Below are 12,509 nucleotides of genomic sequence, written 5' to 3' on the forward strand. Positions count from 1 at the left end.
TGATTCCCCATAATAAATTTTTATGGGTGGGGATAATGGCCTTCTTTGATACAAGAAAAGGAAAAAAATATTTTTTATTTTTTAGAATTCTTTGGAATTAAAAAATTAGAAATCTGAAGAAGTTGTTTTTATCATGTCATCTTATCTTGTTTCAGTGATTCTTCCATTCCCACATATCTGGTTCTAGAGCTTTAAGCAACAAAGACATACACATGACTCTCAGAATCATTTTTACTGTGGCAAGTAAAGGACTGCGGTATTTTCTAAAAGCAGTTATTAAACCATAGAGTGCATGTTCACCATTTAATTTCTACTTGGAATCATCTGAATGTTTCTCAAGGTCTGTTTAAGACCTTTGGTTTTGATATTCTATCATTGAAGTTATTAACAATTGAACTGAAAAATGTATTGCTTTCACTTTTTAGTGTAGAACTGATTAGAAAGAACAGAGAGGAGGGACAATTTCAAGGAATCCATTGTTAGCTCTCTGAGATCTTTTAAGAACTTGACAAGGGAAGATGAAGTGACTGATTTTCATAACTACTACTTACTGTTGCTTGTTAAAGGAGTGGTTAATTACCTTGTAAGCTATTTGAAATCATTGGAAGTAAGTCTTTTGTAGCTAGCTTACAATATCTTTTTATTTACTTTGTTATATTAAAACATGCACTCTATGGTTTAATAACTGCTTTTAGAAAATACCGCAGTCCTTTACTTGCCACAGTAAAAATGATTCTGAGAGTCATGTGTATGTCTTTGTTGCTTAAAGCTCTATAAATGTCTACATCCTGTCTGTTTGGGCATCTATAAATGTATTCACTGATTTTGGGTAGTCCCATGTTTTATACAAGACAAAAATTCCATACCTGAAAATAATTATTTAAAATTCAACTCTTAACCATATTAAATAGATGTTGTTGTTGAGGACTATGTTGATACAAGATAAATCTTTTTTAAAAAAAAATTTGGGAGGGGGGCTGGGTGGTAGTGCAGCAGGTTAAGTGCACATGTTGCAAAGTGTAAGAACCCACTCAAGGATCCCAGTTTGAACCCCCAGTTCCCCACCTGCATGGGGGTTGCTTCTCAGGAGGTGAAGCAGGTCTACAGGTGTCTATCTCTCCTCCTGTCTTCCCCTCCTCTCTCGACTTCTCTCTGTCCTAACCAATAACAACAACAGTTATAACAACAATAACAATAACAACCACAATAAGGGCAACAAAATTAGAAAAGTAGCATCCAGGAGCAGTGGATTCCTAGTGCTGGCACCGAGCCCCAGTGATAACCCTCAGGCAAAAAATTTTATTTATTTATTTATTGGATAGAGACAGCCAGAAATTGAGAGGAAGCAGAAGATAGAGTGGGATTGAGACAGAAGGACGCCTGCTGCTGTGCTTCACTACTTGTGAAGTTTCCCCTCTGCAGGAGGGGGCTGGGGGTCCTTGAGCATTGTCACATGTGCTCTTAGCCAGATACACCACCACCCAACCCCAAATCTTAGTTTTTTTCAGTGAGTTATCTATTTATACTATTTATGCTGAATTTTGCCAGTTTTTGTTTGTTATTGTAGATGAAGTTGACATTTCCAATGGTAAAATTTCTGACTTGGGGTTAAAAAATTTTGGAATGGGGGGAGTTTAGAGTCAGGTGGTTATATTATGGTAAATCTAGAGTTATATCTATATGTAAAACTTTTTTACAGTTTCTTTACAATATTACTTGTGTTAATTTTTGAATGTATATAAGATGATACTAAAGTTTGAAAGAATAACTTTTCCTGTTGTTAGCTTTTTAGTTGGAGAAGGAGCCTACAAATGGGCAATAGATCATGGCATACCCTCTTGTCCTCCTAACATCATGACCACAAGTGAGTAAAAACTTAAAAAATGGAGCTATATTAGCATATATATCTGCCAGTAACACATTGCTTTTGATCTGAATAGTACCAATATTTAAGAAAAAAAAACTTATATGCATGTTGAAAGATTTATAGTTGGAAAATACACAGAAAATTTATTTTAAGTTTGTGTGGTCCTTCAATTGTTTTCTTTCTTCTTTTTCTCTCTTTCTTGTCACCATCTGGGACTTTGTGTCAGCACTATAAAACCACTATGAATCAGTGGCCATATTTTCCTTTTATATTCTTTCTATTTCATTTGATAGGACAGGGCGAAATTGAGAAGGGAGAGGGAGATAGAGAGGGACAAAGAAAGATATTTGCATACCTGCTTCACTTTTCATGATGCTCTTTCCTTCCCTCCTGCAGGTGGGGAGCTGGGGCTTGAACCTGGGCCCTTGAGCATAGCAATGTGTGTACTCAACTGGGTACACCACCACTCAGCCCCTCTCCAATTGTTTTCATGATTTTGTATAAATATTACTTGTAGTTCCCCTTTATGTTATTTTTTTTAGGTAGAGCACAAGAGGAGAAAAAGAAATAAAAGTAACTTTATAAGAGTTAATACTGAAAAATGTTTTTTAAAGTTTGAACAAAGGGATATCAATCCTTAATCTATGAAGAGGCTAGTCAAATTAAAGTGCATGTAATACTCTATTAAGCAAATGGCCAAAATATATAAATAGGTAATATAACATAACTAATAGGTGTGAACTTTGTTATAGTGATATGGACAGATTTATGTGGAAGGATGCTCAGTGAACATTATTAAGAACATAAAACCATTTGAAAAAGGGATGTGCTAATAAATTATATATTTTTATAATAAACTGTTATAATATTGCTAGAATTTATTACCAAGATATATCTGATAGCCTTAAAATATAATGACTGAAAAAAGTTAAAGATGAGGCTATAAATATATGTATGTGTATATGTCTGTTAAAAAACATGGTTACATATTTATATATAAAAGACAAAGAACTATTAAAATATACTTATTTTTTAAGTTAACTATTTTTTAAAAAGAATTTATTTATTTATCCATGAGGAAGATAGGAAGAGAGACAGAAAGCACCAGACATCACTGTGGTACATGTGCTACTAGGTTTTGAACTCGGGACCTCATGGTTGAGAATCCAGTGCTCTATCACTGTGCCACCTCCTGGACCACAAGTTAACTATTCTTGATCAAAGTAATCTATGAAAATCATTTAAATGAAAATATAAGCAGTCATTAACTTTCAGGAGGCCAAGTTATATTAAAAAGAAATGTTTAGAGGGCCAGGTGGTAGTACATCTGATTAAGTGCATGTGCTACCATGCACATGGACCCAGGTTCAAGCCCCCATCTCCACTTGTAGGAGGGAAGCTTTATGAATGCAGTGCTGTAGGTCTCTCTCTCTCTTTCCATTCCTTCTTTCTTCATCTTTCTCCTCCTCCTCCTCTTTTTTTTTCATCAAAGCAGAGCACTGCTCAGCTTTGCCTGATGGTGGTGTGAGGGATTGAACCCGGGACCTTGGAGCCTCAAGCATGAGAGTCTTTTGCAGAACCATTATGTATTCTCCCCTATCTTTTTTCTTCCTTCTCAGTTTCTTTCTGTTCTCTTAAAAAGAAAGACAGATAGAAAATAGAAATGACTATATGTCATAGCAGGTATATAATAAGGATATGGCATAATAATATATTAAAAATGAGTATTTATTGTAGCTAAAAGTTATAATATAGGGAGGCTGGAAGGAAAAGAAGTGTTTGTGGCAGGGAGCAGGGAGTTCTCAATTCTCGTAGTCCCCATCACTAATTCTGTCTTAAAATCTTCCTATTGAACAGTTGAGGCAAATAAATCTGGTTATCTGAAGTTCCGTTGTATTTTTTCTTGGAGACATGCCTTCTGGAACGTTCTCATCTACAGTGGGTGCTTATTAGGACTGTAGCATAGATGCCATCTTTGGTCTTTACCTGACCATAGTTTTAGGATTTCCTTTTCTTCTCGTCAGTAGCAGACTCTGTTTTCTTTTCTTTTTTCCCCAGACTTTGTTTTCTTAATATTATGCTTTCTTCTTCTGCCACTACCACTTCTTCCTTTTCTTGTTCCTCCTCCTCCTCCTCCTCCTCCTCCTCCTCCTTCTATTCCTCCTCCTCCTTCACCTCCCCTTTCCTTACCCCCCCTCCCCTTTTCTTTTGTTTTATTCCTTTCTTTGGTATGTGACTGGAAATAGTTTCCTTAGGTCTTTGAAGAACTGCTTTCTCTAATTTTCTGGGTTTTCCATCTTACCATTTTCTAATTCATTGGCATTTTGATCCCTAGTCTTATCCTCCCACCCTCTCCTCCTACCTTCCTCCTTTCTTTTCGCCCTTAATGAGAGAGAGGACAGAGGAGGAGAGAAAGAGAAATCAGAGTATTACTGTCACATGCAGATGCTGGGGATTTAACTCAGAGCCTCATGTTTTGATTGTCTAAGGCTTCCTATGGTACTTCCTGAGTTGCTGATTCCTGGTATCTTGTGGTGCATTTTGTTTCTCTCTAAAAGGATAATCTTAATTCCATTGTTCTTTTCACAGTGAAGTATTTTGGGGATGAATTTTTTTAAATCATCATACTGGGTATTCATTTTCCAATTTTAGTCTGAGAATTATTGTCTCATTGTGGGGATATTTAAAAAGACTTATATTAATTCCTCCCCTTCCTTTATTTCATTTTTTAAATTTCTGTGACTAAGATGTTAAATCTTGTTCTCTACTCTCCTGAATTTTTCCAAAAAAAAAAAAATTACCTCCTTTTAACAACTCATTTAAATTTAGTGTGATTACTCATACATTTTGATTTGAATCTACTTTTCTTTGTGTATGTAGTAATTGAAACTACTTTTCTACTTAATTTTATTTTTTAAAAAAGTATTTTATTTATTTATTAATTAATGAGAGAGATAGGAGGAAAGAGAAAGAACCAGATATCACTCTGCTACATGTGCTGCCGGGGACTGAAGTTGGGATCTCATGCTTGAGAGTCCAGTTCCTTATCTACTGTGCCACCTCCCAGACCACACTACTTAATTTTATATTTGTCTTACAGTCTTACATGGCCCATGCCTTTTTTTTTTTCTTCCTCTTTTCAAGCCCCATTTTATGACTGTTTCATATATTATACCTCTCATGTTAGTCTCACTTTTTCTTACTATTCCCTAGGAGTTAACATAAAGATTCCAACTTGTGTGATTATGAAATTCTATGAGAAATTTGCCACCTTTCAGAAGTGTCTGAGAGTACTTGTATGACCATCGTAACATCTCAAGTTTTGCCTTTATGTTTTAATCTATAAATTTAAAATACTGTTAGTCATTGTTTTATAACATCCAATTTTCATTTATGTTTGTCTAAAAATATATATACCCTCTGCTGATGTTTAGTTTCCTACATATTTTTTTTTAAATTTGAGTTTTCACTTTGTTATTTTTCATATTTCTGAAGAATACCCTTTAGTGCTTTCATGAGCACAGGTCTCTGTTATCACTAGTCTGCTCATTCTCATTTATATGAAACTTTTCATTTCACCTCATCTTTGAACAGTAGTTTCACTGGATATAGTATTCTGGGTTAGCAGATCTCTTTTAAGCACATTGAAGATAATCAGTTTACTGTCTTTGTCTTCCATTGTAATTGCTGGAAAAACTAATCTCATTCTTAACTGTCACTTAATTCAAAGGTTACCTATTGTTTTCCTCTTTGGATATTTTTAGATTATTGTCCTTGTACTCTTATTTAATGTACCTTGTGGACTTTCATGATTTTAATTTAATTTATGGGTATGCTTTTGAATTGTTAAATCTAGGAATTAATGATTCATAATTCTGGGAAAATTCCCAATAAAAATATTACTCTTATTTCAATTTTTAATTTACTATTTTCAAGAATTCTAAATAGACATATACTACACCATCTCATATTATCTTTCCTATTTCTCTTGCTTTCTTTTATATTTCTGTAATGCTATCTCAACTGCATTCTGGATAACTTTTTCTGATTAATCATTTAGTTTATTTGCTAATTCATTTTTCATAGAATATAGAAATACAGGTTGCTACCTGTGATCATATATTTGTCTTAAAATATTACCAAATCTATGGAATTTATTTATTTTTTATTTATTGAATAGAAGCAGAGAGAAATTGAGAGGGAAGAAGGAGAAAGGGGGAGAGAGGGAGAGACATCTGCAGCAGTGCTTCACCACCTGTGAAGCTTTCCCCCCTCAGGTGGGAACCAGAGGCTTAAACCTGGGTCCTTGTGCATTGAAACATATGCACTCAACTATGTGCACTACCTTCTGGCCCCACCTTTGGTATTTTTATGGAGGCTTGATCATGGAAACATGATCAGTCATTAATTAAACTGCCAATAATCTCTCCTTCCCAGAGAATAGGGTTGTGATTGAAAGTTTTAGATTTCTAAACATGGTTTGGTCTCTCTGGTGGCCAGCTTTTATCCTGAAGTAATCAAGGAGCGCATCAACAATTGTTTCATAAGAACAAACGACATTTCTATTACCCAGGAAATTACAAGAGGTTAAAGAGCTTGATGGACACCTAGGACATAGTATAGTGGCTAAATCATTGAACTCTGATGCATGAGGTCCTGACTTCAATTCTTGGTATTGCATATGCCAAAGTGATGCTCTGGTTCTGTCTCTTCCTTTCTTTCTCATAAATAAATAAATACATAAATAAATCTTTATGAAAATAAAGAACTCTGTGTTAGGAAGTTGGGTCAGAGACTAAGTATTAAAACAAAAGGTGTTCATATGACTTAGAAAATTACAAGTCTTAAGAGCTGTGTTCCAGAAACTGAGGGTAGAGTCATACACATGATGCCATGCCGCATTGTTAATTGGAATTTATTTTATATGCTTAGTTAAAAAATTAATGCTCATAAAGCCTAAGGGCCATATGTTTGCAAATACAATCAGCCCCAAACTTCTTGGGAATGGTTTTCTCTCTCTATTTTTTTTTTTTTTCCAGTTTCTAATTTCTGCTACCTCTTTCTCCTCCTGTCCTTGTTCTTTTTATTATTTTTATATTATTTATTTTTTTGTTCTTTTGATTTTTCAACTGTTTCTAAGACAGTCTTGTCTGAAGGCACTTGATATTGGGATATGGAAGGTAGAGGTGCTGGGTATTCTTAATAAGTTTTACTATGAGAGTATTAGCCTTTTCAATCTTTAGCTTCTTAAGGGGAGGTGTTCCCTACTTTTAATGGGCTCTGAGCTTAACTTCTACCTGTGTCCTTGATGCTACTGAGCCAAATTCAAATTTATTACTATTGGCAAATGCCTACAGTACATTAATTTGGTGTTTTTTTTTTTTAAGTTTTACTATTATTAAGGTGGTAGTTTTCAGCATTTAGAATATTTAGTAATACTCAATGAGATAATTTTTTCGATTATCTTAACCTTTCATTATTAGAGAACTTTGGCATCTTTCTTCAGCCTTATATTCATTTGTGATTTATCCAAGTCAATGTACTTTTTCATGTCTAAGTATAAAACTTTCAACTACTATTTATGTATTTATTTATTTAATTTTATTTTTTGGTCACTAGGCTTATCACTAGGGTTTGATGTCTACATGGGTCGGTTTTTACATGGCCCCATTGTTCCTGTTAGCCTTCCTCCCGTCCTCCATTCTCCTCCCTTCCCTTCCCCTCTCCTTTCTGTCTTGAGAGACATGCCGGAGTACTGCTCAACTCTGGCTTATGGTAGTGCTGGGGACTGAAACTGGGATCTTGGAGAAATCTCAGACATGAATGTCTTTTGCATAGCCATTATGCTGTCTTCCCAGCTATCCTGTTTCTTTTTGGTACAGGTGAGAGATAGCGAGAGAGAGAGAAGGAGAAAGAGACACCTGCATCATTGGCTCTATTCTACTGCTCATGAAGCTGCTTCTGTGCGATGATGGTAACTTGCTACAGGGTGATCCACTATCTGAACTCCATTTTTTAAAAAAAATTTTTAGAAATTCTATTTTTTCCTTCAGCCTAGTTAATCATTTTTTGTTCCTTATGTTTTCAGTATCTTTATTTCATTACTATGAGCACAAATATGTTTCCATTTTGTTTCTGATTTTTCCCCCCCAATACCTGAAGTCTTTATATTAAGTCAAATTATGTTTTCTGATATTTGGCTGACTTTTTTTTTTTAATTCTTGGTGGTTTAATTCTCATGTTTTATGAAATATTTTCTAAAAAATCTTTGAAGTCATGTAAATTGCAACATGGGAATTCCTTGAGGGCTTGGGTAAGTTAAACTGTGTTTTTCTAGGGAGTGTTTGCATTTGTATTTAATTGCCATACCAAAATCATTTTTTTTTTTTCAGGCCCATCAGGTAATAAGAATTTTCTAAGCCTTTGTGAATGCCCCTTTTAGAGACTTTTTCTCACCTTTATAGCTCAAGTCAAGACCTGCATATTTCACTCCTTTTCTACTTATGATGCCTTTTTCTAGTTTTACATCTCACTGGGCTTATTACCCTTTGGGGCTCCCTCATCTCTTTATGAATAATCTCAGTACTTTTTCTTATGCTGAGTTGTTCCTAGGTTTTATCTCCTGTTCCATATACATGGTGTCCTGCAAAACCAAGTCAGTAGGGGCATGCACTAGCAGATAATTCTGAGTAACTTCTACCTTTAGTGTTACCTGATTTTTTTTCAGATCTGAACTTTTTTCTTAGCTTTTTTAAAAAAATTATTTATTCATTCATGAGAAAGATAGGAGGAGAGAGAGAAAGGACCAGATATTACTCTGGTACATGTGCTGCCGGGGATTGAACTCAGGACCTCATGCTTGAGTTCAATGCTTTGTCCACGGTGCCACTTTTTTTTTTTTTTAAATCTTAGTTTATTTTACTCTCCTACTGCCTCAGTATGCACTGAAAAAAACTTATGTATCTTTTATCAGTGTTTTTGAGGACTTTGTCTTGAGAGGAGTCTTCAGAATGTATTATTTGCCTTATCACCCTAATATTTTTCAAATGCTATTTTTAATATGTCTTTTATAGGATTCAGTTTAGCTGCATTTAAAAGAAACAAGAGGAAACTAGAGCTGGCAGAAAGGGTGGAAACAGATTTTATTCAACTAAAGAAAAGAAGACAATCAAGTGAAAAGGTCAGAAGGTGTTTGCAATATTAATTATTATTAACATATAAATCATTGCTTCACAAACTGATGAGTATGGAGTTTAAAAATGCGAAGTTGTTCTAATGGCCAAGAGTGCTGTATGTTTGAAAACTAACTTGAAAAGGCAGAATTGATTTAGAAAAAAAACCTTGCGGAATTAAATAGGGAAGGTCAGCTCTAAAAGATTGGGGACAATAATAAAAGTCTAGAAGCAGTCTACATTCCGAGTGCTTTAATTGATTTAATTTAACTAGTCCTTTGATGTTCTTTTTCTGTTTTAGATAATATGGAACTTGAAATTTTGGGACAATTGAGTACAATTTATATAAAAATGATAAAATGAAACATTTATTGGTGGGTTCACACTTCAAAGAAAAGGTGAAAAGATTTTGGGTATATATGTGTATGTGTACACACACACACACACACACACACACGAATGAAAGATGGGAGTGGTAGAGGTGGAGGGTAAGAACCATAGCATGGAAGCTTCCTTCAATGTGGTGGGGGCTTGTCTCAGACATAAGTCACGCATATGGCAAAGCAGCACAGTATCCAGTTGGATTTAGATTTTAGCTTTATATAAACATTTTGTTAGTGAATGAACCTTTGCATCTTAAATAAAAGAAAATGTTTAAATTATGTATTCTTTTGAAATGATTCTCTTCACCCTGAGATTACCGAACTTTTGAAAAACTTGAACTGTCATTCACAGTGGTTAAGAGGACTTTCAATAAAAACCTTGACATGGCGGGGGTGGGGGGTGGGGGTGGGCGGAAATTAACCGTAGGGTTAGTTATATGCCTCAGAAGCTTATAGGTAGGTCTGGAGGAGGATTTTATTAGGAAATTATTGGCATTAAGAGGAATATAGGACATGTATGTTACCATGTGTGCAATCCAGATTCAAACCTGGTTCCCACTATACCAGGAGCTATGAGATAGTATAAAAATATAAATACACATGACAAGATGATCTCACTTAGGAATGGGTTATCAGGCAGACCATGACTAGAGATATCTGAATAGTTTTGCCATGGAGAGATAAGAAAGAGGTATGGGAAAAAGGGACTGTGTCATTGTTAGTAAGAGTCTGTGAATTCAGTGAGTAATATAACACACAAATGCTCTATTTTCCTTCTACTTCCATAACATAATGTTAAGAGGAGCAAAGGTGATGATGGATGTTCAAGTACCCTGTGAATCATGAAGTCAACATCATAGTCTTTGAAATTGTGACCTTAGTTTTTTTAATGTTACTCAGCTTAAAGAAAATATTGCCTGTGTTAGTTATCCTGGTTGTAACCTTATGCTGGAGAAAGAGAGGTAGGTAATGGTGAGTGGACATATCTAAACCAGGTATAATTTAAGTGAAATATTTTAGAAACTTTAAATGATGACCCAGCTACTGAACTTAAGATTCCTGAGGTTCCTGGATTTGATCCTCAGTGCTACATGTGTGGTGATCTGTTGTCTTTCTCAGGTGAATTTCTCTCTTATATTTACTATATAAACATAAAATTTGAAAAGTTATTTTTATAAAGTGACAAAGGTATTTTAAAATATTTTAAAAAATTATTTTATTTGGTAGGACAGAGAAAAATTGAGAATGGAAGGGAAGATAATGAGGGAGAGAGAAAGAGACCCCTGTAGCACTGTTTCACTGCTCATTGAAGCTTCTCCGCTGTAGGTTGGGGCTGAGTTCTTGAACCTAGGTTCTTGTACTTTGTAATATGTATAGTTAATCAAGTGCACCATTGCTGTCCCCAGAGAAATATGTCTAACATTTAGAATATAGGAATTTTACTGTGTAAAATTCTTACTGTGTAAAAAACCATTTGATACTGTCCTATAAAAAAGGCTAGGATTCAGTCCCTATCTTCTTTGGCTTTGTTTTATAATGTTTCTTGCATACCTTTGGTTGGTGTTATCTGTCATAGTAAAGATAATAAAACATGCTCCCAGAAAGAAAGGCCAGTAGATAATGAATGGGGCAGATGGGGCAGAAAATTACAATTTTTAAAAGGAAGTATGATAAGTTTTTAGCTATACAACAGGAAAGGACAAATAGGTATTTTTTAAATTGACTTATATTTAGTTTATTTCTTTCTGCCCTGTGTATATATTTTCAGCATAGTTTTGGTTAGCCAGCATTGATTATGGCTTGGTACTGCTGTTTGTTGTGGCTCCATAAAAGAAGTTGTAAGTTGGGTATGTAAATATAATAAGAAGTATAGGGTGGTAGCTTTCCTAATGTTCACATTACTTTTGTTACTTGGTGTTGAAGGATAATAAATATTGTCTTGAAAGGAGTATAAGTAGAATAAATAAGTTTTTAAAGTTAAAAATTGATTGTGCAGGTATCACAATTTTAGTAGAAATAAAATATAAAAGTAAGAAAATCATGATCAGTTTACTACCACGACAAATAAGTGTTTTTTTTCCTTTAGTCTTTTGCCATTTAAAGTTTTCATTTGACTTAGTCTAAAATAAGAATGGTTAATCCATGAAAGGTTTTTGCCTGCGAATGAAGAAAATCTGCCTTGGGCTTAAGCAAAACACATTTGTTCCCCTGCTTCCTGCTTCCTAACTCTTTGCCTTGTAATTAGTTTTAGGTTGATTTGTTGCTTCGACATTAGTTTAGGCTTCCACTGATGCTAAATTCAACATATTTGGGAATCTCTTCAGCTCTTTTCTCTTATCTTTCACTCTATGAATTATTAAACCTCCTTTAATTTTTTTTGATAACACATCTACATTCAAGGTGAGGCAGTGGGGAAACAGTGGGTAGACTAGTGCCAGATATGTCTGTTACTTTTAAAAATATGGAATGCAACCTTATCCTAGAATTATTCTCATTGAATTTCTCCTTAACTTTTTTTTAGGGCATAGTGCAGAAGAGGCATAATTTGGTTACATGACTAGTCTCTGCTGCAAGAGAATTTAGGGAATTCAGTGGATTGGACTGATAACTATCTGATAACTCATGGTTTGCTACTTGGGAATTCAAGATGTCTTCTCACACAAGATAATGGTTTTGTTGTCAAAAGAGGGAGAAAAGAATGATTCTCTTATATGTTGAGATAATATTTTATCATATCTTTCTGTAGTAAACATGTCTTTTGTTACAACAAATCAAGATAGGATTAAGCAGATAATATACACATAAATAAAAATATTTTTTGCCTTTATTTTTAGGGTATATGAATTTTAAAATATACTATTAAATATAAGGATTTTTATGTTCTTAGTAATGTTCATAAGTTAATGGCATCTTTTTTTACTTTTATTATGATATAAGGTAAAGGCATGCTGGAGAAGGAAAAGATCACAATTTATGTTACTGTGTAATTAAAAAATAGTAGTTGTATACTATCTGTTGGGTTTTCAGAAAAGTCATGACACATTTTGCATAGAAAAATAAAAATAGAGGGTAGAGAGCGTAATGATT

The 12,509-nt window shown here is 34.3% G+C and overlaps 1 protein-coding gene across 2 annotated transcripts in view; it reads left to right on the top strand.

Annotated features, from left to right (window-relative positions):
- Positions 1-12,509, top strand: part of TASP1 (taspase 1) — a 226,737-nt gene that overhangs the window by 17,292 nt on the left and 196,936 nt on the right. For both annotated transcript variants that reach the window (XM_060186473.1, XM_060186476.1), the window contains exons 3-4: positions 1,785-1,864; positions 8,941-9,047. In XM_060186473.1, coding sequence (XP_060042456.1) covers positions 1,785-1,864; positions 8,941-9,047 — 187 coding nt within the window. The remainder of the gene's footprint in view (positions 1-1,784; positions 1,865-8,940; positions 9,048-12,509) is intronic.

Source organism: Erinaceus europaeus, chromosome 1, assembly GCF_950295315.1.
Source record: "Erinaceus europaeus chromosome 1, mEriEur2.1, whole genome shotgun sequence".
In the NCBI taxonomy this organism is placed as follows: Eukaryota; Metazoa; Chordata; class Mammalia; order Eulipotyphla; family Erinaceidae; genus Erinaceus; species Erinaceus europaeus.